The sequence below is a fragment of the Cydia pomonella genome, chromosome 18, assembly GCF_033807575.1.
Source record: "Cydia pomonella isolate Wapato2018A chromosome 18, ilCydPomo1, whole genome shotgun sequence".
Lineage (NCBI taxonomy): Eukaryota > Metazoa > Arthropoda > Insecta > Lepidoptera > Tortricidae > Cydia > Cydia pomonella.
The window spans coordinates 9,787,616-9,807,153 of NC_084720.1; the positions used below are offsets into that span (position 1 = coordinate 9,787,616).

At 36.5% G+C, this 19,538-nt stretch overlaps 2 protein-coding genes across 4 annotated transcripts in view; one reads left to right on the forward strand and one right to left on the reverse strand.

Moving 5' to 3' along the window:
* Nucleotides 1-4,651, reverse strand: part of LOC133527592 (semaphorin-1A) — a 533,145-nt gene extending 528,494 nt beyond the window's left edge. The window contains exon 1 of one of the 2 annotated variants that reach the window (XM_061864661.1): nucleotides 4,010-4,651. The gene's annotated coding sequence lies outside the window, so the exon portion shown is untranslated. The remainder of the gene's footprint in view (nucleotides 1-4,009) is intronic. The other variant, XM_061864660.1, reaches the window with a different exon arrangement.
* Nucleotides 4,652-5,076: 425 nt separating this feature from the next.
* LOC133527600 (testis-specific serine/threonine-protein kinase 3-like) lies at nucleotides 5,077-10,856 on the forward strand. Of its 2 annotated transcripts, none has more exons than XM_061864679.1 (6): nucleotides 5,077-5,391; nucleotides 7,427-7,596; nucleotides 7,812-7,961; nucleotides 8,436-8,709; nucleotides 8,964-9,134; nucleotides 10,671-10,856. In XM_061864679.1, exons 1-6 carry the CDS (start codon nucleotides 5,212-5,214, stop codon nucleotides 10,755-10,757), a joined length of 1,032 nt encoding a protein of 343 aa, XP_061720663.1. In that variant the 5' UTR covers nucleotides 5,077-5,211; the 3' UTR covers nucleotides 10,758-10,856. The 2 variants fall into 2 exon arrangements, with proteins under 2 accessions (XP_061720663.1, XP_061720662.1); XM_061864678.1 differs by having other exon boundaries at nucleotides 5,079-5,391; nucleotides 8,961-9,134.
* Nucleotides 10,857-19,538: the final 8,682 nt, after the last annotated feature.

The following is a 19,538-nucleotide window of genomic DNA, read 5'->3' on the forward strand; positions in this document are numbered from 1 at the left end:
AACAAAGTTTAATTCAGGCGCTACCCTTTCTGTCTTCCAACATGAGTCCTAATGATATGTATAATTCATTCTTTCACACTTTTATGGAAAATTATAATGCGATATTTACTACAAAATCGGTCATGGTTAGTGATGCATCAGTTTTTAGTGAGTGGGCTACTGCAGAGTTACATCAACGAAGACGTGCATTGTATGCCTTGTATGAGGAACGGCGGTTCAATACGAGTGATGAATTTAAGGAATATGTTAAACAATATTCGAAGAAGTTTAAAATAGATTGCCATATCGCTAAGCGTAATTATTTAAGTCAAACAATAAAAACTAGCTCTGATATAATTAAAACAACGTGGAAAGTAATTAATGTGGAGACTGGTAGATCAAAGCAAAGGATGAAAGATCTTAAACTAAAAATTGATGACAAAATCGTAGATTCCAGTTTAGATGTAGCAACAGAATTTGAAAAATTCTTCACCGAGGTACCAGCTTCCACAACTAAGAACTTAAATTCATCACCCTCGTCTGCCGTTACACTGTTAGAAGAGAATGTCCCAGAATGTACTAGAAACCTTAATTTTGAACATGTGAGTGCCTCAGATATATTAAAGGCGTTTAAATCAATTAATGTAAAAAAAACTAGTGACCTTTGGGGAGTCTCCGTTCATACTGTCAAATCCTTAATAGAAGTTGTAGCGCCTGACCTGGTAGTTATATTTAATAACAGTGTTGACTGCGGTGAGTTTCCTGATCTAATGAAACATAGTAAAGTCACTCCTTTATTTAAATCAGGTAGCACATCCGACCCCACTAACTTTAGACCGATATCAGTGTTACCAACATTCAGCAAAATTTTTGAAAAAATAGTTTTGAGTCAGTTATTGAAACATTTTAACATTAATAATCTAATGCACAACAAACAATTTGGTTTTACACGGGGTCGCTCAACAACCGACGCTGGTGTTGAGCTAATTAAACAGATCTTCGATGCTTGGGAGGAGTCACAGGATGCTTTAGGTATCTTCTGTGACTTATCTAAGGCCTTCGATTGCGTCTGTCATGAAACATTGATCAGGAAACTGCACTATTATGGAGTAAGAGGCTCGGCACTGAATTTAATAAAGTCTTACTTACACGGTAGAATACAAAGGGTTGATGTGAGTGGACAGCGATCACCGGGGTCATTGGTCTCTATGGGTGTACCGCAGGGATCAATATTGGGGCCGTTCCTGTTCCTTATCTACATTAATGACCTGCCTTACCTTGTAAAGACCCACCATGACATAGTATTGTTTGCAGACGATACCTCACTTATTTTCAAAGTCAAACGACAGCAACAAGCTTGCAGTGATGTAAACAATGCTATTTCTAAAGTAGTAAATTGGTTTAATGTTAATAATTTATTGTTAAATGAGAAAAAGACTAAGTGCATTAAGTTTGTTACAAGTCACATAAGGAATGAGCAAACAGGTGTCATTGTCAAGGATGAGGAATTGGAACTAGTAGATAGCACAGTTTTTCTTGGTATAACTTTAGATTCTAAACTACAATGGGGTCCCCATATTGCTAATCTCTCGAATAGACTGAGTTCTGCAGCTTTTGCAGTGAGCAAGATCCGTCAGTTAACAGACGTGAAAACAGCTCGATTAGTTTACTTTAGTTACTTTCATAGCATTATGTCATATGGTATTTTACTATGGGGTAGTGCTTCAGAGATAAATACCATTTTTGTTCTGCAGAAGAGGGCTATTCGTGCAATATATAAAATGTACCATAGAGACACACTTAGAGATAAGTTTAAGGACATTAACATAATGACAGTGCACTGTCAATATATTTATGAGAATATTCTGTATGTACATAAAAACATTGCCAGTTTTAAGAAAAACTGTGAAATACATAAAATTAATACTAGAAATAAGCATAAGCTCGCAGTGCCCTTCACTAGGCTCCATAAAATTAAGAAATCATTCATGGGTAATTGTGTAAGATTTTACAATAAACTTCCTAATATTATAACTGAATTGTCTGTTAGTAAATTTAAAAATTATGTAAAACGTAAGCTTATCTCTAAAGCCTATTATAGCACACAAGACTACATGAATGATGAAACACCGTGGGATTAAGTGTGATTGTAAAGAATGAATTATTTATTGTTATGTTATTAATGATGAAATTGATAATTCAATGTATATATATACCGTATTTTTTGACATTTAGATTTTATTCTAGAAAGGTTCTAGACTAGTATTTTCATACAATTTTGATGTTTGACGATCTTTTTGTGAAATTCTTATTATTAAGTTTACCACATCTATAATAGTTCAATGTTTTTTTAGAACAATAATAACTGCATCAATAAATTGCTCTGATATTTAGATTAAGATGATATTTGTAAAATTTGACGATTTAAAAGTGCTTGTTGCTAGGCCTATTTGAATAAAGAATATTTTGATTGACACAATGAAATATGAAAATAATATGCACATAATCGATTACAATTTATTTTTTAGCTAAAATAATATTTTGAAACAATAATTTCCTAACAGTTTTTAATGCTTAATGGTTATTTTCACTATACATAAATTGACTGTGACATGCATGGGTATCGGGAGCTCGAAAACAATACAAAAGGTAATCACGGTCCATATCCTGGCCGATTTAAGTCTAATAATTTCCTAATCACCTAGATATGAAAAGCAGGATGTGTCACAGGGTAGCAAAACGATTTCCACCTTGATTTTGGGCGTATTCCCACCTTGGGCGTTAACACTTGAATCCCTCACAAGGCTAGGGATTCTATTTTATTAGAGAATCCTTCGCTTTGAGAGAGAAGTTTTGAGATGTGAGATGTACTTTCAAATACTCTTTTAAGTTTATGGTCATATTAGTAATCCTACATCCATCAATACAAAATCAAGGAAAATTTCTACTGGCAATAATTGTTAAACAAACTACTGCAAAGCTACTTTTCAGACATTAAAACAAAAGAAAATAAACAAGTTAAAATGAGGAATAAATTTATTTAAAACAATCACATGCCACTTAATTATTAGTAACTTGATATACATAAACTTATAAAACCTTACAAGAGTAGTAGTGATATTAAAACATTTGATCAAAATCAGGGTGATATATTACCAAAATTTCATGAAAACATAAGGACATTCATCAACAAGGCCCTCGAGGAGGAGGGATTGGTCCTCGTCTTAGTCAAAGCTAACAATATGAGATCTGATTGCCTATTTAAACTTAGAGGTTGTACTCTATAAGATACTGAGCAAGCAGGAAGAGAATCAGACCTATCATTATGAAAATTTTTGATACAATATTTTATGGATACCCTGGGAATCTAGCTAAGATGACAAAACATTGACAAACACCAATCATTAAAGAAAAAATGTATCAGGATAACTGGAGCAATGAAAAATCATGTGATGGCACCCTGACAAAGCAAGAAGTAAAGTCATTCAAGCAATATAATAAAATCAAAAGAGGTTTTCTAAGCAATGGTTGATTTGCTCTAAGGCCCAGAAGGCCAAGGCCGAGGCCTAGAGCGGCAAGACATTAGGAGTGGCAGCAAGGCGGCAGTCTATATAATGGTTGCGGAGTATGAGGCGGCTAGTAATTACAACAGGGCCTGGGGTAGCCAAGGCTGAAGCCAAAGCAGAGCTAAAACGTCCAACTAATTAGTACCTATGTATTTATAAAATATTTAATTGACAACATAGGATTTCCAGTAGGATATGCTTGCCTAAAATAGCCCACCCACCCAAGTAATTGTGGTGGCTTATATCAGGAATATGATTTGTCATGCCTGTCATTGTGGTCATTATATTTATATAGTATTCGAAACTACAGTGTTCCCCTGTTTTTAATCAGATAAATTGATATCACCGCATTATAAACCACAGCTTAAGCTCTAACTACAGGGTCCAACTCAAAATAACTACAATCGAGCTACTGATGCATGCATGTTTCATTGTAAATCAAATTCTAGTGATAATATTCTCACCTAATAATTTAACACACATAAAATTCCAAGTAGTCCTAAGTTTAAATCTGTAAAAGTCCTCACTTTAGTTAGTTTAATTCACTTCGAGTCCAAGTCAGTGTTTTAATCCAGTCACATTATTATCCACACTTTGGGCAAGAAACTCAAAGTTTAAACGATGCTATTGAATAATTACAGGCTGAATATGTTAACAACAATATAATAATAAATATCTTGTTTTTGTTTTAATGTTTATTAATGGCAGACAAGAGGATGCGAGGATAACTAGCATTTGACAATGTTAATATGACATGCATTGATTTTATTTAGATTTTTGCATTTTGGTGGAAACCGTTTCAGCCAATGACAGATACGATATATTTTCGGTACCTTGTCATTCTCCACGGTGATTGGCTAAAACGAGATTATTGTGACATTTCCTACTATTGAAAACAAAACTAGATTGACAGAAATGGATAAAATACTTGCCCTGGAATCTGGTTTGAATTAATCAATAAGTAATTTATTTGCTTTAATAAAATTCATACTACGTACATTATGTACATATAATTACGAATCATTAACAAGGCTACATTACAATGATTTAAACTAAAATATAGTTTTATTTATCTAAAGCACCAATTGCATCCACACTTCCCGATATCGGGCTCGAAATCAGTCCCGATATCGGGCCTGATAATAATTTTGCGTTACACGGAATATCAGCACATCGCCAAAAATGTTCAATGTTTGATATTTTTGCACATGAATCATTTTATTACATTTCAAATATTGTTACCGTTGTAAAAATACTCTTTCTTTGGCCCGACGTCGGGCCTGGGCTACAACCGCGAAAATCGAAGTTCGTCAATTGCGGGCATTTTTCTCTGTCACTCTAATTACGTCTTAGTGAAAGTAAAAGAAAAAGATCCCCGCAATTTGTGAAATTCGGTTTTCGCGGTAGGCCCACAGATATCAGGCCTGATAAAGTGTGGATGTAATTGGCACTTAAGTAAGGTAAAATATTGAAAAAATACTGGCAATAGATTCTATGACACCTTCGCGGTTAATTTAAAACAAAGTCTCTGCGTCAATCAAATCACTTGACAAAATGAATGAGTGAAATATAAACCCAAAAAAAATACAAAATATATTTATTCGGCAAAATGAATTATATGATCAAAATTCAATACGTTCCTAAAGCAAATTAAATTTACTGTGATATGCCGGGGCCGGATGTAAGAGCCAATGAAAATGTCCTCGGCGAAATGTCGACAGAGCCTACGGCTACCGTGCATACTGGTGTGGTACCAGCAAAACCTGAAAGAAAATTAACTGTGCTGGAAACCCATGGCTACATACTTGGTAGGACTATTGGCTCAGGGTCTTACGCCACCGTGAAGGTAACAAAATAATAAATAAATATGTAGGTACTCATTATTTTAAAATAGGTACCTAACTATAAGTATGAGTTTGTAAACTGTACACCAACGAAAATTTGTATGCCTAAGGTTGAGATTTTATTTTTATCAATTATATATTCTATCTATCTATCTATCTATCATAGCACCTAAAGAGTTGGAATATACCGAAACGACGAAGGAAGTCGATAATGAATTAACACATACTTACTGTTTATATGATAACTTTAACTTCCTAAAACTTCTAATCCCACATCCTTTTCTCAATATCGACCCATCTCCATTCTCCCAGTTTTGTCTAAAATCATCGAACATTTTGTTAATCGTCGCCTCCTTTCACATCTCCACAAGCATAATTTGTTGAATCGGTTTCAGTCAGGTTTCCGCCCCGGGCATAGCACTGTCACGGCTTTGGTGAAGGTCACTGATGACATTCGTTTTAATATTGAGAATAAAAAGCTCACGGTCCTGGTACTTTTAGACTTCAGTAGTGCCTTTGATACGGTGGATTTTGATATTCTCCTTCATATCCTTCGTACGTTAAATGTTTCTCCTGCAGCTTTGTCTTGGTTCCGTAACTATCTCTTTGGGAGGCGCCAGCGTGTCAAGGTTGACGACAAGGTCTCGGAGTAGTGTGACCTTTCTGCTGGTGTCCCCCAAGGAGGGATACTCTCTCCTTTTCTCGATCTTCATTAATGGCATTACTGAGTCCTTAAATTGTAACTTCCACCTTTACGCGGATGATTTACAGATTTACGCAGCGGCTAGCATTGATGATTTTTCATCTTTAGTTGATAAAATAAATGGCGACCTTGAGTCAATTCGTTGCTGGGCGAATAAGTTTGGTTTGAAAGTTAATACAAAAAAATCGCAAGCAATTGTCATTGGTGGTCCTTATTTTGTGTCCAAATTGTCAGAGATGGTGGTACCCAAAGTGCGTTTTGACGGAACAATTATCCCTTTTTCTTCTACAGTTAAGAACTTGGGTATCATCATTGATCAAACCTTGTCCTGGTCAGCTCATGTTTCTGACATTAGCAATAAACTTTTTGCGTCTCTCCACTCACTAAGGCGTCTTCAAAATTTCCTTCCTCTTCAAACCAAAATAACTCTCGCATGTTCACTTTTACTCCCGTTGTTAGATTACGCTGATACTGCTTTCTTGGACCTTAGTGAGGAGTTACTGGACAAACTCGAGCGATTGCAAAATATTTGTATTCGATACATTTTCGGTCTACGTAAGTTTGATCATGTATCCCAGTTTCGATCTCAGCTTGGCTGGCTTCCGATTCGTCGTCGACGAGATGTGGATGTCCTATCATTGCTTTTCAATGTTCTATTTAATCCTGCTTCGCCACCTTACCTTTCCGAAAGGTTTAGTTATTTAGCTGCTGGTAGTGGTCATCGCCTTCGATCAAGCACCAATCTTTTACTCACGATTCCTTCCAATACGACGCGCACATACAAGAAATCCTTTACTGTCCATGCCGTCAAGTTATGGAACGAGATTCCGGTGTCCGTGAGGCAATCCCAATCTGTAGCATCACTCAAGGAGAAGCTTAAAAAATTGTGGCTTTCCGATACTTTGGTTACGACTTCCTAGTTCCATTGAGTACTTCTACTTTTTTAATTTCCTTTACTTTTCTGGTTCGAATTTCAGTGATTGTACACTTTTGTTTGTGTTTGTCATTCATTCACCGTTACTTCTGTTTTACTCATTTCCTCAAAGGTTAACTGGAAGAGATCCCATACAGGGATAAGTTCGCCTTTGTTGTATTTAATTTACTCTGTAACTGTGTTTTTCGTGTTTTTATTTCTATGTACAATAAAGTATATACATACATACATACTTTACAAAGAGGAGTATCTACTTACAGTCTGCAATAAATCCTTAATTTATAATGTTTATACTCCTTTGCATGAACAAATATGCATCTGTTAGGACGTCATATTTTAAAATGAACGTTAATATTTTTATTCACAATTTTAATGATTAAAATAACATACGTTTACTCAGGTAGCATCCAGCGACAGGCACAATTGCCAGGTTGCAATAAAAATAATAAGCAAGTTCCAAGCGCCGGGCGACTATCTCAAGAAGTTTCTACCTAGAGAAATAGAAGTTGTGAAGGGGCTCAAACATGAAAACTTAATACGGTTCCTCCAGGCCATTGAAACAACACACAGGTCTAATAAATCCACATTAAAAATTAAAACAAAGCTAGCCATGTAGTTATATAGGGTAGGAACTATATAACCAATTTACTACGCCGTCCTATATTCCAGTGCCGCTAAGAGTAAAATGTTTTGTGATGAGCAAACCTATACTTGTTCATTGGAATAGTGCAGAGCTCATTCAAAGAACTGCAATTGCTGTGATATGTGTAACAAAATTCTTACAGGGTTTACATAGTAATGGAATATGCAGAAAACGGCAGCCTACTCGACATAATCCGTAAGGATCAGCATATAGATGAGGTGCGCGGGCGCCGGTGGTTCCGGCAGCTGGTCGAGGCGGTGGACTACTGCCACGAACGCGGCGTCGTGCATAGGTGAGGTTCACATAGTAAGAAAACATATACAGAAAACTGCTTTCTGCTAAAAAATACCCGATGCAAAATGGTGAAAAACGCGCAGGAAAACTAACTACTGATGTGAAGTATCGAGACAAACCATTGTGGTTTAACGATACTTTTTGATCAAATATTCTGTAATTGTGATGTATCTGTAAATAAAAAATAAATAAATAAAGTAATAAAAATAACTGAACAAGCTGGAAGACCGAAATGATACGGATGATATACCGTAGTCGAATATGAGCCCATTATTTCTTACTAGTTATATGCTGTATTTTAGGCTTAAGTGTCTCAAGGCTTATCACATTTCCCCTTCACAAGATAATGTTTCGTACTTGAAGTATAGTTTGATGCCTAGTCTACTGTCGTTGTACGTAGGTACCTTGTGCTCTCTTCACAATCATATCTTTAGTCTCTTCAAGTTTCTTTCTCGATAACCGTTTTTTTTAGAGACATCAAATGCGAAAACCTCCTAATGGACCACGGTCTCAACATAAAACTATCTGACTTTGGCTTTGCAAGAGGCCACATGAAACCTAAGAACGGGGTGTATGCCCTGAGTGAAACCTTCTGCGGCAGCTACGCGTATGCTTCTCCAGAAATTCTTAAGGGGGTTCCTTACAAACCACAGGACTCTGATATATGGAGCATGGGGGTTGTTCTTTACGCTATCGTGTATGGACGCCTGCCGTTTGATGACACCAACTATACGCAGTTATTAAAAGTAAGTGTCTACTGTGTAACAGACGAAGATCTATATTTTATTAAATTTAAGTCCTAGCACTAACTACCTAGAAATTGATACCTGCCTTCAAAATGATTTTCGTAAACATTCTGAAAATCACATCGCACAGCTGACAACACTAGACAGTTTAATTGAGGAAAAAACGTCATTATTGCAAGTTTCACTAGCAAAATTAGGTGCAGACGCTATCAGAGCAACTTCATAGGACTAAAGAATGTTCATAATTACAGCAGGTCCAGAATAAAGTGTCGTTCCCTCGCGAACCTAGAGTCTCCGCAGAATGCCGGAAGCTCATCACCAAGGTACTAGCGCCTCTGAAGATGCGAGTGAAGATACCCCAGATCCTGGCTGATCCCTGGCTTAATCCCAACCAACCGAGAGACGAGGAGGCAGATGCGACACAGGTTGGTGCAAGACTTTGAATGCCTTCCAAGAATAAGTACCTAAAGTTGTCGTATGTAGTTGATCCGCCTTTTAACATACGCTAGAGTCAGAAGAAGATAAGTTGGCAGCGATTTTGACAGCAAGTGTTATTTAAAACGTCAAACTTCTATGAAATTATGACGTCACTTAACACTTGCACAGGCTGGGCTATCAAAATCGTTGCCAACTTGGCTTGGTCTGACTCTATCTTGTCACTTTGCACTACTTTATGCCTCTCTGTATTCCTTTTCTGTGCTTTTAAATAACACTTTTAAATTTTAAAAACTGTTTTTTACAAGCTTTTATTTAGTTTCACCTGTCCCATTGTCTGTCTGTCGGTCTGTAATCAAATCTTGCAAGTTAAATTTTTTCCACTTCCCGGTTTCCGATTGAGCTGAAATTTTGCATGCATTTGTAAGTCGGGTGACAATGCAATATTATGGTACCATCGAGCTGATCTGATAATGGAAATAGGAGGTGGCCATAGGAACTCTGTGATAAAACAACGCAACCTAATTGTGTTTGGGGTTTTTAGAATTGTGGCTCGATGAGTATTAGCCGCCTGTAACGCCTGTCTAAAAAAAAGTACAGTCAGCGATAAAAGCTTGTAACAAAAACCGGCCAAGAGCATGTCGGGCCACGCTCAGTGTAGGGTTCCGTAGTTACTCTTCCGTCACAATAAGCTAAACTGGAGCTTAAAGTATAGTAAATTGTTAGCCAAGGGATGAAACGGTACCTTTCACGCGAGTTAAACAAATAGGTAAATTCGCATAATCAGTATCTAATTAAAGTAAGTCTTTTTACTATGGGAGAAACTTTTTGCGATAACTCAAAAACAGCTAAACTGATCGTGTCCGCTATAGTTTTCATTTAATGTATTTCTTAAGTTCTACTTCCACGATTTTTTTCATATTTTTTGGACCTATGGTTCAAAAGTTAGAAGGGGGGGGACACATTTTTTTTCTCTTTCGGAGCGATTATCTCCGAATATATTCACTAAATCAAAAAATGTTTGTTGAAGACCCCTATTAGTTTTGAAAGACCTTTCCAACGATACCCCACACTGTAGGGTTGAAGCAAAAAAAAAATCACCCCCACTTTACGTGTAGGGGAGGTACCGTCAAAAAAAAATTTTTTATATGTACGTGCGACGTACGGCTTTATTAATTTATATATCCATGCCGAATTTTTAGCTTTCTAGCACTAACGACCACGGAGCAAAGCCTCGGACAGACAGACAGACAGACAGACAGACGGACATGGCGAAACTATAAGGGTTCCTAGTTGACTACGAAACTATAAGGGTTCCTAGTTGACTACGGAACCCTAAAAATGGAATTTTTGCCAAAAACTTATTTAGTATGTCCGTTGCCAACCTGTGCTCTTTATAACTTTTATAAGTACCTACTTGGTTGACGAAGACAGAGTAGCTTACCGCGAAACACTCGCGATCGCGGTAGGCCCTCAGATGACGAATAAACAATACGTACAGGTAACTTGGTATCATCTTTTTTCAGGAAAGTGCTTCAAACAGCAAAGAAATAAAGAATGTAAATATAGAAACGACGTTTGAGCGACCCGTGGGAAGAAGTGAAATCATTTAAATTGTAAATTATCGCCAGTCAATATGCTATTAATAATTTAGTACAAAATACAGCTTTTCTATTTCCAATGCCAATATTCAATAAAGAATTTAAAATGCCCATATTTTTGGTTAATAAATACCACTGCATAAGGCCTCGTTTACACGAGAACTTAATTAAAAAGCGTTGCGTTAAAACCTGACGTTACAAGTTCGAACATCGATTAAAGCATCGCAATCGAAAAGGTCAAGTTTTAACGCAACGCTTTTTAGTACGAGTATACTCGTAAGTAGATACAGTCAGCATCAAATAAATAGTGAGATAGTGACGGCCAAAGTGGCCAAATAGATCGTAGATATGACATGACACCGTTGCATTGTTACCATTGGAATAAGCATGTTTTCTGATTCTAAGGATGCCATTTGGAATTTGATGCTGACATTGGTGACTGTATTTATTTGTTTTAACGTATTGTAAGTTTAATTGCGACTAGGTAGTAGACCGTGTCTGATTGAGCTGAACCGTGGTGTAGTTCCATAATGTTAGAAATAATGCAATAATAATAAACTCATTATCTGAGAAATTAATCTGGTTAGTTTAGGCTAACCTAAGAAAGGTCTCAAAAGGAATTCGCTAGACGAGCAAAAGACATGAAGGCGTTGGTAAATTAAGCTGTCATTTTATTATCTTAGGTTCGATATTGAAACATAGTTTAGTCGCTTAACACAGTACAGAGACTGACCAAAATATAATCCGACTGCCGAGAGTATAGTGCGTGCGTGGTAGGCAGATGATAAAAAAATTAAGAAATACCAGATAAAAGGGGAATAATAAATTAGGGCTATTTAATCAATAAATTATTTTAAATTGGTACAAATATTACGTTACAGCAAGTGGTACCTATACTACAACTAAGCTTTAAAATACCTATCTATTTTTGCCGTATTCGGGTTCCGTCGAGCAGAAAAATAGTATACATACCTCGGCCAGTAAATAAGTAACCCTCAGACCACATACTTTAATGTACTTTACTACTCTTGGCATGTAATATACACCGTGTTTTTTTTGATTTGCCTTATTTTCAAGGGTGCATTCCTGAGCTTAAATTAAATACCTTTCTCAAAGACACCGGTATTCTAAGTAACTCCATTTCGGAGATAATCATTATTTTATTTTTATCTTATAAAGCCCTTACGAGTGTGTACACTTATCTTAGGGCCCGTTCACATATTGATTAGTGTTTAGTACGGGTTAATACATTTGCTTCTAAACGTAGGTACTATCTCGGACGATCGATGTTCGAAATGACATTGACATGTCACAATTTTCAATTGTTTGAATGAGATAAATGTAATGCCCGTGCAAAAACAATGATATATGCAACATTAAACTACTTTTTATAACACAAAAAAATACAAAAAAAATATTAAAAAAAATTTTTTTTTTGGAAAATAACTATGTCATGGAGTTTCCTTAAACGTACTTACCAATACCCCGAAGTTAACAGAATTCAATAAAAACACGGTGTATATTATAGGTATACGTTAGGTACTCGTTTTCTTAGTCTGTAACTACGCGTATTAACCGTGGTCCCAACTTTGGCTTTGTATCACAGTGGGTCTACGGGTATTTTTTTATCCTTTGTCCCACCATTCTAAATTACAATCTAAATTAATTTATTTTAACCATGGTCCCACAGCACTGTTACTTTTAAAAAAACATGTCCTTCACAACTTAACGCGGGGTTCCTATTTTGCCCGCTTTTTCCCCTAAGTGTAATGTTGTCACGGACGTCACACAAAATCAATAGTTAGGTAGCTTCAGATGCTCGAAGGGCAAACCACCCAGAAATAGGACCAGGGTTTCGTCTAGTTAAGTTGTGCAGGAAACGTTTCCCGTAGGACCCTGTTTAGAACGGTGGGACAACGGGTAAAAAAAATACCCGTGGGCGTGGACCCACTGTGGTACAAAGCAGTTGGGACCACGGTTAATATGTGGGTGACTAGCCCTAACTTCGGATAAGTACTAAACATTTAGTACAAATAAAATTAATTTTAGAAGAAATTATTATTTGGACTCTCTAAAAAAACTAATAATGTTGTAATGGTGCAGCCACACACTCGTTTGCCGCAGTCAAAGTGCAGAAAATGCCGGTAGTGTGATTGCGCCGTAATAGTTAAGACTATCAGCTTCCTATGTGATCTTTTTCTTTTGCTTCTCAGTTAACTCAACAACTTCGAATGTGCAGCTCAACTTGTCATCCAACAGCTTAGCCTCTTTTCGTTTTGCGTTTTGATTCGCCTTGCGGAGGCACAGCAACGAACAGCCCAGTATCAGTACGTAAATACCAGCAGCAATGAAGCAGTTTGTCGACACCTAAAAAATGCAGCATTAACGTTTGTTTCAAACCTTTCAAAGGCCGTGGGGCACGTCCGTGGGTGGTCTCGTATAGATTGGTAGGTAACTAAAGGGCTTATTAGATCCATCCGGCTGCCTGGCACTTGCGGTCGATGACTTGCAAGGGCGGTATTCCGTTTCACGAAATATCAGAACGTCTTTAACAATATTTGACATGTAAAAAATACTTTGTCTCGAATTGCCTAAAATGTTCAATGTTTTGTTATTATTGCACTTGAACTATTTCATGGTAACGATGTGCTGATATTTCGTCAAACGGAAAACGATTCTTGCTCGGGCCAAGCTCGGGCCTGACATCGGGTCCGTTAATTAGCAAGCGTGAATTTAATTAATAGGTCCTATAGAATGGTACCTACATACATAAGGTCACAATAATATAAAGGGTCCTCCACACTCGTGCGCGAATCGAGGCGTGAAGCCGCGAACGCGAGTGTGGAGGGCTCTCGCGTCGATTTCGCAGATTGTTCACGCCTTCGCGCCTTATTCCCCGTTTTTTGTCCGTAATGTGCCCGCGTCAAAGGAGACGCGAAGCGCGAATTTGCAAAACTCCACAGTCGCTTTCGCTTCGCGCCACGATTCGCTCACGAGTCAGTTAATCTGAACTGTCATAACCTTCTATGGCGGCTACTTGGTTATATTGGGTGATGGGTGAATTTGACAGTTCCCAGTTTGAATCAGTGCCTTGCCGCAAACTAAATCCGATCAGCTGACGCTTCGGCGCCATCTTGCCGCGAACTAAACTGCGAAATCGCCGTGAACTTGTGCGAGTGTGGAGTCTACGTCAACGTCGCGGTATGTTCGCTCCGCGAAGTCGCGCCGCGATTCACGCGCATAGTCTGGAGGGGGCTTAAAGGCCACTTGTATAAAGCGCCAATTACATCCACACTTCCCCGAAATCAGGGGGCCTACCGCGAAAACCGAAATTCGCAAATTAGGATCTTTCTCTTTTACTCTCATTAAGATGTAATTAGAGTGGCAGAGAAAAATGCCCGCAATTGACGAACTTCGATTTTCGCTGTTATAGACCAGTACCAATGTTGCGCTGGTTAATCGTTTTCCGTTTCACGGAATATCAGCACATCGTAAACAGTATTTGAAATGGAAAAAATGGTTAATGTGTAAAAATATCAAGCACTGAACATTTTTGGCAATTAGAGACAAAGTATTTTTTAGTGAAACGGAAAAATACCCTTGCTCGGGCCCGACGTCGGGCTTGATAAAGAATGAATGTAATTGGCACTTAATGGCATATTTGAAATTTGAATCCGTTTTTTTATACGTTCGTGCACTGTGAGTTTAATTAAGTAGGTATTGTAGGTAGGTAGATACTTACCGTTCATTTTAGGCCTTGATCACACGTACCGAGTACAGTGGCGAGAGAGTGCCCTCGGCCGAGTGCTCAGTAGGTACTCGGCCCAGCCCAGATAGCAGATCACCTTGCAGCAAATATAATTTTTCTTTGATTATAAATTGCTACGTCAAATGTAACAAGGCAAGCTTGTATCAATCTTGGAGCAACTTATAAATTTGATATATAATGCTTCAAATATGTTGCAGTATTGTCGCAATCTTGCATTTTATTTCATGTTTCGAATATAATCTTTCAAAATGGCTGCAAACTTTGAAGATACTGCAAGTTGCAAATATGATTTTTGACATTTGTTTCAAAGTTTCTACAAACTTTGTTTATATTTCAATTTGCAAAGATGGTCTTTCAAGTTTGTTTTATAATTGCTGCAAGCTTTGTTGTGACTTCAAGTTGCAAACATGATATTATTATTATTTTTATAGTTGCTGCAAGCTTTGACGTTTTTTCAAGTGGCAAGCATGATATTTCAAAGTTGCTGCAAACTTTGCTGATATGTTAATTTGCAAAAATGATCTTTCAAATTTATTTTAAAGCTACTGCAAACTTTGGTGTAACGTCAAACTGCAAGCTTAATAAAAAAAAAATTCTAAATTGCTGCAAACTTTGATGATGTTTCAAGTATCAAAGTTGATTTTTCTACTCGTCGACTGTAATGGTTGAATTAAGATTTCTTATACAAAACTATAATTGCATATTTTTCATATATGGACTCCCAACTCAAGTGTACAAAATTTTTTCGATACGCTGTAATCAACTATAAAAAAAAAATAGACCAATCACGTGCCGCCGCGCTCCCATAGAACGGGGGACGGGCGGGCAGAGGCTCGCGCGTTTTTGTCTTTTGTACTACTTACCGATTTTCATTACTTATTTAGGTTTTATAGTAAAAGAAATACTATTTTTATTAGCTCGTAGAATAAGTATTGTATACAATAGTGATATAATCAGGCTTTTCAATCTCGTACCTCACTTAAGCAACTCAGCAAGCTTCGTTGCCTAAACACGGTACTCGACTGAAAAGCTCTCTATTGTATTAAGATTGTATAAAATACTATTTCCGTGTTTGGTTTAAAGTTGCTGTTAACTTTGGTGTAACATTAAGTTGGAAACATGGTCTTTAATTATTTTTCAAAGTTGCTGCAAAGTTAATTTTTATAAAATTATTTTATTAATTAGTAAAATTACGTACCTACATGCACATAATTATTATCATCAAAAGGACACAATACCTACATGATCTTTCAATTTTACTGCAAACGGATGATGATCTTTCAGATTTAAGTTTGTATTGATTTAAAGTAACTCTTTTACCTTGGTCCTAGTTTTACCTCGGACAGTTGGCAATATTTCCACATTGCCACGGTTATTGAAATACCTACTTCATTCATATTATTTGAAACGTTATTAATGTTATTATTAATCATCAAAATCAAGCTATCAACGAAACTTGAAAGCGGTCGGTATCTCAAGAAAAAAATCAAAATATAAATTGTCTTATGAAAAGTCAGTATATCGAATGTTAAGTACCTACATCAAGGATGATGATTTCATGTTTTGCTAACAGATAAAAAAAAAAGAATATAATATATGGGTTAAAGTTAAATAAGTAATTAGCTACTCGATGGTAGGATTACTTCAGCCTAATCTCAATTGGAAGTGCTATTACGAAGCTTACTTGTCTAAAAAGTTGCTTTGTTGTACCTCAGATACCGAAAATATGTTGTACTTTGACCAGAACTTGCTACTAATGTACCTACTTAAATATTATTATTTTTTTAAGGATTAATATTTGCCGTATTCCTAATTATTGGTTACCTGCTTTATAAGTTACCAGGTAATTGATCTTAGAAAGGATTCCTAAAATGATTAGGCAAAAATTAAATAAGACCATTGCTAACTATATTTTTCCAAGGTACTAGAAAAATCTATTGAATGGCGTAAGTAAGTATGCTAAAAATATCTGATTCCATACATGAATATTGTTTCTATGATTATTTTATTATTAATTAAAACAAAACAAGCGAAATTTCGTACTCTTTCGACAAATACAATACATTAATAGTTGATTAGTTGGTTATTGTACGAATTCCCGCCATGCCGCCAATTCGCAAACCCAAAACAAAGACGATATGCAGTTCACATTTCAAAAAAAATTATTTGAATCGTCTCAATGTCTAATATAATTTGACCCCTAACTTCAGTACTACTAAACGATAAATAATATGTCAGACATAAAATGGACGATCGATTCGTGTTGCTACGCAAGTGTTCGGTAAGCGTCGTGAATCATCCTTCGTTGTTGAACTGACGCAACTTTCGCTACTTGCTTTAATAATACGTATTATGAGGTTCTTAAATTTAAACCTTAAGAATCAAAAAATAGAGCACTTTTTTGTCTAACAAAACTTTGACCGTTTTTTAATATCATGGTCCAGTATATAGCGCGGTTAGCGTCTACCTGACAGCTCCATCCGTTCGCCGGCCGTATTGTGCTATTACCAATTTACCGCCCAAAATCCTTATGAAGAAAAAAAAAAACTCCAGCAGAGGCAGCAGAGGCGGTCGAGACAAGATGGCTGAGGCTGCATGAAGCTGGTATTGTGAATATTGTGATAAAGTTTTTATTGTTACTGGACATAGTAGGTAAGTAGGTTAAATTCTTTAATTTCCTTATGTAACGATTTTGTTGTTTTTAACGAGAATACGGCCTATCTATACGAAAGCAGATATCATTTTAGCCTTTAGACGTCTTCAACCCCAGAGGTGATGCTTTAAGGAAGGATTCACTGTGTGTGTGTTGCCTGTTAGCATAACTTGACTTTTGACGCGCGAGTTCAGGGTACAACGTAAGATATGCTAGGCCTACAGGTTGTAGCGTATTTACTTTATACTTCGAGTCACGCTTGAAGTATGAATTCGCGCGTCACATGCCAAGATATGCTAGGCGTACAAAAACATTACTATGAGTCGATATGGAATGATATTGGTGACTAGAGTTAAAAATCTGACGGCTTCTGGAGATATTTACTTATTTTCTATTTTTTATTTTCTTTAGGAAGAACTGAACATGTCTCGAAAACCTTTTGTCCTAATGTCTAGGCAGGGACAGTTAAAGAGAATAAAACGAGAAATGGCACAAAACACACAAACAAATAATATTTCGACCAATGACAGCCACACAGAGGAAAACATATTGTTTTCTCATCACAACTCTCGTCAGGTGGTGCAGCTAATGGCAGAGAACGAATTTGACTTGAATAGCCCGGGGTCCTCTTGACATTGTTCCCATCCTCCTCAAAACCATTTCAATTCCTCTCCAAGTCAACAAAATACTCCAGCTTATAATGATTATTCGGCATTTAATAATTTTATTAATGAACAGCCTTTATCAGATAGTGATAGTGATGACCAGGTTAATCCAATTGATATGAATGAATCATTTAAAAATAGTTTGAGACATTGGGCTATCAAAAATCAAATAACCCATGTTGCTACTAATGAATTGCTGAATATATTAAAAGATCATGAATGTTTTGATTTGCCAGCTGATGCTAGATCATTACTTAAGACTCCGGCAAATGTTATCTGTCGAGTTGTTGAGCCAGGACATTACTCTCATATAGGTTTGGAGAAAAATTTGAGGGAAATATTGAAATTTGTTAGTGTAAATGATAATGAAATTCTTCTATTAATCAGCATTGATGGGTTACCATTATTTAAAAGTAGTACAATGGAGTTTTGGCCAATTTTGGGTTCTGTCTATAATGTTCCTGCAATAAAATCGGTTGTGTTCCCTATTGGTGTGTATTGTGTCCCTAAAAAACCTATTAGCTGCACATCTTTTATGGAAGAATTTATTTCTGAAGTTGCTAAATTGATTAACTCGGGTTTGACTATTAACGGCAAAAACATTAAAGTTGCTATTAAAGGTTTTGTTTGTGATACTCCGGCAAAATCTTTTCTATTAGGAGTCAAAGGACACACAGGTTATTATTCATGTACAAAGTGTAGACAGCCTGGTGTTTATTTGGAAAACAGAATGACATTTCCTGAGTGTGATGGTTGCATCACTGAATGTTTTGACAAAACATTTTGTCAAAACATTCATCAATTTATATGGCGCCCAAATGGCAACTTATAATCTACATGGTCTTGTACACCTCAGTGATGATGTATATGAATTTGGTGCACTTGATTCCTGTGCAGCATTTCCATTTGAAAACTTTTTACAGGTTTTCAAAAAGAATATCAGAAAAGGGGCCAAACCTCTTCAGCAAATAATTAAGAGGTTCGGGGAAATGAGTAATTCTAACTTTTGGACTAAAAACATATTACCTTGTGGTTCTATTTATCCAATATTTTTAAAACCTCACTCATCAGGCTTGCTTTTGCCAGGGTGTGATAAATTACAGCAGTTCAGCTCAATTAAATTTCAATCTTTTGTAATAAAAACAGCACATCCGGATTCATATTGTGTTTTAAAACATGGTAATATTGTAGCAGTATGCAACATAGTGTTTTCCAATAATGTACAGAGCATGGTTATACTCTGTAAAGAGTTTGCAACTAAAGAAAACTTCTTTGGTACACCATTAATAGAAAGTTCTAGTATAGGAATTAATATAGTAAAAGAAAAAATGAGTCTATGTGAAAAACCTGTGTCGGATATTGTGGGAAAAGTTGTTCTTCTCCCTTTTCATGATCACCATGTCGCAATCAAAATGCTGCATTCATAGGTCTTAATCCATAATGTCCTTTGTTCCTGTCCTATCCTTTACTAGCCTTGTGGGTTTTGTCAAAGTGGATGATTACTTACTACAGGTATGTGGATATCAAGCCGGGCCTATTTTTAAAAAGCTTGTAACTTGTTAATACAAGTTACAAGCTTTTGAGAAATATGCCCCTGGTCAAACTGTTAATACAAGTTGCTTTTGCAGAGCCGAAGTGTATGAAACACCCAACATTTTTTTCGCGATATTGAAATTAGTCCTATATATTAGTCCTATAGTAGAAGT

Coding starts and splice junctions, on each gene's coding strand:
- LOC133527600 (XM_061864678.1), top strand. CDS start 5,212: ATGCCGGGGCCGGATGTAAGAGCCAATGAAAATGTCCTCGGCGAAATG. Junction 5,392..7,426: donor GGTCTTACGCCACCGTGAAG/GTAACAAAATAA, acceptor ACGTTTACTCAG/GTAGCATCCAGCGACAGGCA. Junction 8,710..8,960: donor ACTATACGCAGTTATTAAAA/GTAAGTGTCTAC, acceptor TCATAATTACAG/CAGGTCCAGAATAAAGTGTC.